At 33.2% G+C, this 5000-nt stretch overlaps 1 protein-coding gene across 4 annotated transcripts in view; it reads right to left on the reverse strand.

The window, feature by feature from the left end:
• LOC144959962 (uncharacterized) overlaps positions 1–5000 on the reverse strand; it is a 75251-nt gene that overhangs the window by 16945 nt on the left and 53306 nt on the right. For 2 of the 4 annotated variants that reach the window (XM_078892842.1, XM_078892840.1), the window contains exons 7-8: positions 4160–4276; positions 2462–2578 (exon numbers count right to left, since the gene is read on the reverse strand). In XM_078892842.1, coding sequence (XP_078748968.1) covers positions 2462–2578; positions 4160–4276 — 234 coding nt within the window. Of the gene's footprint in view, positions 1–2181; positions 2302–2461; positions 2579–4159; positions 4277–5000 lie in introns of all 4 variants that reach the window. The other 2 variants (XM_078892839.1, XM_078892841.1) reach the window with 1 other exon arrangement.

The following is a 5000-nucleotide window of genomic DNA, read 5'->3' on the forward strand; positions in this document are numbered from 1 at the left end:
GAGACTAGACCAAATGATAGAAAGCAATTGCTATTGTCCGTTTCACGCTATAGAAACCGGGATAAACTCCGGCTCTGAAAGACTTCTAATTTTTAAAATATAGTATTAGTTAAGAAAAAACTGTAGGAGAAAACCATTTATAATACATTAGAAGTTATGCCTTTAAAGCAGATGTTATAACTGATCTATTTTCACATTATGTGACATATTTAACTTGTTTTAATAAATATAACGTGATAGAGATTAAAAGACAAGACGCATGACTGTAGTAAATACCAAATCATGAAGGGCTATCTTAAATGAGGATAAGGAGAAGATTTTGTAACTTATATTTTTTGTCCTAAAGTGCAATCCAATCCAAAACTGAAACAGTGAAAAATTATAAATGGAGTCACTCACGAAGCTCCAACCAACGTTATCGAACACTCTCGTACTTACAAGTATCCACCAACACTCATATATATATATATATATATATATATATATATATATATATATATATATATATATATATATATATATATATAATAATATATAATATATATATTACTTTGGTTAACAAAATGTGATGGAAAACGAATAATAATACATTTTTAGAAGAAAAGAAAAACAACAACATTGTGTTAGAATAAAAAGCAAGTGTTAGACCACACAACAGCTAGACAATGTCTGGGAGGAACATTTTCCGAAATTCTATCACTCTAGTGATATCGTGGATTCAATTCGCGTGAAAAGTCAGCAATTTGGCTGGACACAATAATATGAAAATTGTGCTTAGATATTTACTTTTATGACATATCTAGGTGATAATTTCTATCTACCAATTTCCCGTCGTAATCAATGGTCTCTTCATCATTAAGTCAGAGGATAATTGTGACCCTTCGTCTCGAAACGGTATTAAGTCGGGATGAATTGAACCCCGAAAAGTGACTTTAGAATGATATTGATAGTAAAAACCAATTTTTGAGCTTTTGCATTGTGAGAAATTGTCTTCATTCTCTGACATAACAAATAGAAACAAACTCCAAGTTTCATGTTTTTGTCAATAAATTCAATTTTTTTTTCACCTAAGATATCCCGACATAAAACCTTTAGAGATAATTTGTCACAATTTGTAGATTTATGGCAATTTTTATTCTTTACTGGATGTGCTTAGTTATTTTTTGTCTGACTTTCTTTCCTTCAGAAATATGCAGATTATCTTTGGCTATATCAATTTTATTTTTACCCGATATGTATCCACCAGCAATTTGATAGCTTTTTACAATAACAGACATGAAGCACATTAAAATTAAACTTTTCGTCTCCTTTAAAAGACAATATAATGAAATAATAGTCATTTGAGATGTGGCTGGAAGTAAATCAAATAACTGAGGTGATGCCTTGACCAAAATTTATTGGGCTAATAATTGTGGTTTTTACTTAAGCTGCAACTTTTAAATCAAGAATTACATAACAATTTGATCGCTGGTCTCAAACTCGTAAAAAGAGTCAGCTAAAAATGACAAATCTTTCATATTCTATTGTTTGTAGTTTGAGATGTAAAAAAGGCCACTATTATCTAGAATGCGCGTTTTCTAATCAACCACAAAATATATCTACAGTGCATCTGCGTTAGAGAGGAAAGATACTTTATTACTCAGAGAATATGAAAAGAAAATAACAAGGGAACATGGTATTGTAGCACCTTCGAAAAATGTTAAAAGAAGGGCATTTTTACCAGCGCGACAGGTATATAGAAGATTCTGTTTGGCTTGAAGCACTAATAAACTTTGTCTAATCAAAGGAAGAAATTTGGAGACCCAAAAACTGGGCTAGTCGTCAATTTAAGCAAAACTCGCTAATTTGGTTTTAACTGCCAAAACGTTCTACAAGTGTTTCCTTGAATCAAACTTCGGTTCATTGAACTTTTTTAAAAAGTGAAATGAATCGAAAGTAAAAGTAGTCGAGATCTTCATGCTTAAGGTGACAAAAAATCCCACTTTTTAGTAGATAGATAGTTTGTGAGAGAGTGAGTTCTATTTTCTATTCAATCATTTGGAAAGAAATATAGGACTTGTAATTAATTAACTTAGCAGTCACGGTAGACTTTTGTAATAAAAACAAGAGAAGGAGTAAGGTAGGGTGTAGGGTGGGGGAGGAGGTGTGTGAAGAATAGACAGAAGAAAATGTCCTTGTTACACTTATTGGTTCCAGCCTGGAGTCCAATCTCGGCGTGACTGTCTTTGTTTATATCATCAGCTTTAATGTCAGACACGTGTCTGACAGCTCCCATTGCCAACATTCCTTTTTGAGAAGCAACTAAAAAAATGCAGAAGAAAATATAATAAAGCTGGATTAAAATTACGAACAAAAAATGAAATATTAATTGGATAAAATAAACGGAGGAGGTTGTAAGTAGTCTGCACGTCGGGGTTGGTGGACTTAAGTGCAATGATATGGTCGATGGATTGGAACCTACACTTGTTGGTCCCCGACTGCAGTCCAATGACGCCTTGGCCCTCGCTGGACATGTCATCAGCACGAATATCGGCGACGTGCCTCACGGCTCCCATGGACATACCCTTCTGGGAGGCAACTGGGGATTACACAAGCATGATGGCATTTATACAAAAACTACCCCACAGCAAGAACTTTGATACGTTTCAAAAGGGGTCGTCTCAACGGTGGTACATTGTAATGTTAAACGTGATAATTTTACTTATACGTCCGAGAAATTAGAGAATACAACAATAGTTATAGAATTACCACTTTAATCAGAGCCAATAGTTTTTAGGCTGTATCAAAATATCCTAAATTTCTGTCACGATCTCTTTTACTGATCACACTGAATCATTAAAATTGTATTCCCTTAAAAAGATAGTATCCAATTATTGTCAAATTAGTACAAAAAACAAAACAAAACAAAAAACCCTCAAAAAAACAACAATTAATTGTTGAGACGTTCAAAATTTGGGATCTGTAACTTGCTGTGAGGTAAACAAAAACCAATTCCATGTAACATAACAATTTAAATAACTAATTGAAAAAGTAAAATGTAACATTTAACAAAAGGCATCCAATCAATTTCAAATAATATCTATCTAAATGACACCGACTTTAACGATGTTACAAGCTTATGTCATAAAGATTAGTGGTGTCTGTTTTACTATACAAATATTATTTGCTGTCCCACATAATATGATGTGTATCAAAAAGTCCTCGTCCCATCAACATAATTGTCTCAAACATATCTATTAACATGTCCTATAATCCCCATAATATAACAGTCTCAAATATATGTACCAAAACGTTTTAGTCTCCAAAAACATAATTGTTTCAAATAGATGTCTTAACAAGTTCTGGTCCACATAAAATCATTGTCTCAAATAGATGTATTAACAAGTCCTAGTGCCCATAACATCATTTGTGACCCTTCGCCTCAAAACGGTATTAAGTCGTGATGGTTAAGACGTTGAACATTGAATTATAGCCAGAAATATCAGACTTGTGTTAAGTTTGTATTTTTATTGAGGAGAGTGGATATCATATTTTAGGGTGCTAATGCCAACACTTTATATTTTTGAACACTTTAACATTTTATTCGGCTTTTATGAATATGGTTCGTTCCGACTTAATACCGTTTTGAGACGATGGGCCACATTTCTCAAATAGATAATGTATTAACAGGTCCTGGAGTCAGACGGAACCCAAATCTGGGAATTGGTTCAAATGTCAATTACATGATTTTAATGACAGAAGATACTTTCATGGAGCACAACATTTGAAGTTATGAAATAAAAAGAAAAAAAGTAAGAGATTTAAAATCACATTTTTGGTACCTCAGTCTACTTTCTTTATCTATTTTTCCCGACAGATTACAGTTTGACACCCGAGAACATATTTTTAAAACCGAAAATGAAATCCAATCACCTTTTAAAAACTTTTCTGGTTTACCCCTTATTTTGATATTTTGCTGTTTCTGTTTTAATAGGTTTTCATTGTATCTGGATAACGATATATATATATATATATATATATATATATATATATATATATATAAATGAATATATATATATATATATATATATATATATATATATATATATATATATATATATATATATATATATATATATATATATAACAAACACAAACAAAAACCATAGACAATACGTACACTTGTTGGTTCCTGCCTGCAGACCAATGTCCACCTGGCTGTCTTTGGACATGTCGTCAGCACGGATATCAGCGATGTGTCTGACTCGGCCCAAAGACATACCTTTCTGGGATGCAACTGAAAAAGGAAAAAAACAAACAAACCCATGGACTTTCTAAAAGCACATAATAATATTCACTAATTGTTGTCATTCAATGTGCTTTCAAAGCGTTTACCAAAGTCAGCATTAGCACTATGACGAAACATGCAGCCCGTTTGGTTACCATTCATCATCATCATCATCAACATCATAGCTTGCCGCTCCAACACCGAACCCACTCCACAACATCTGTGGAGCAGACTCTTAGGTCATGGTCAGTGCAGCTGGGCCCATCCTGGCATTCTCTAAGGATGTGCTCCAACGTCTGCTCTGAGCATCCACATGTATACAAGCTAGTCTCAGCCAGTCCCCACTTTTTCATGCTTCCAGCTGTTCTCCATTATGGTTACCAGTATAATTTATTTTCAACAAGAACGATGTTGATATCAACCAGGTATCCATTTTACACTTGAGTATGGTGAGACATTCTGAGTAAAGAACTTTTCTCAAGGACTGAAATGTGAGACTCAAACACAGGAGCTCGAACACATGACCCAGGACGGGTTTTATATAATTCTCTCCTTACCAGACATTTTCAGAATTTTCTCTGAAACTTCACACCCACCCAACACAAATTTGTTTTCTACTCAAACAGAAAAGAACCAGGTATATTCCATACATAATATTGTCCAGTGTATAATTGTTATCGCTAAAACAAAATATTTTCTTTATAATTGGTGATGTACAAATGATATTAGAATG

The sequence above is a fragment of the Berghia stephanieae genome, chromosome 14 (genome assembly GCF_034508935.2).
Source record: "Berghia stephanieae isolate SIO BIC M18660-M18661 chromosome 14, UCSD_Bste_1.3, whole genome shotgun sequence".
Taxonomy (NCBI): domain Eukaryota; kingdom Metazoa; phylum Mollusca; class Gastropoda; order Nudibranchia; family Aeolidiidae; genus Berghia; species Berghia stephanieae.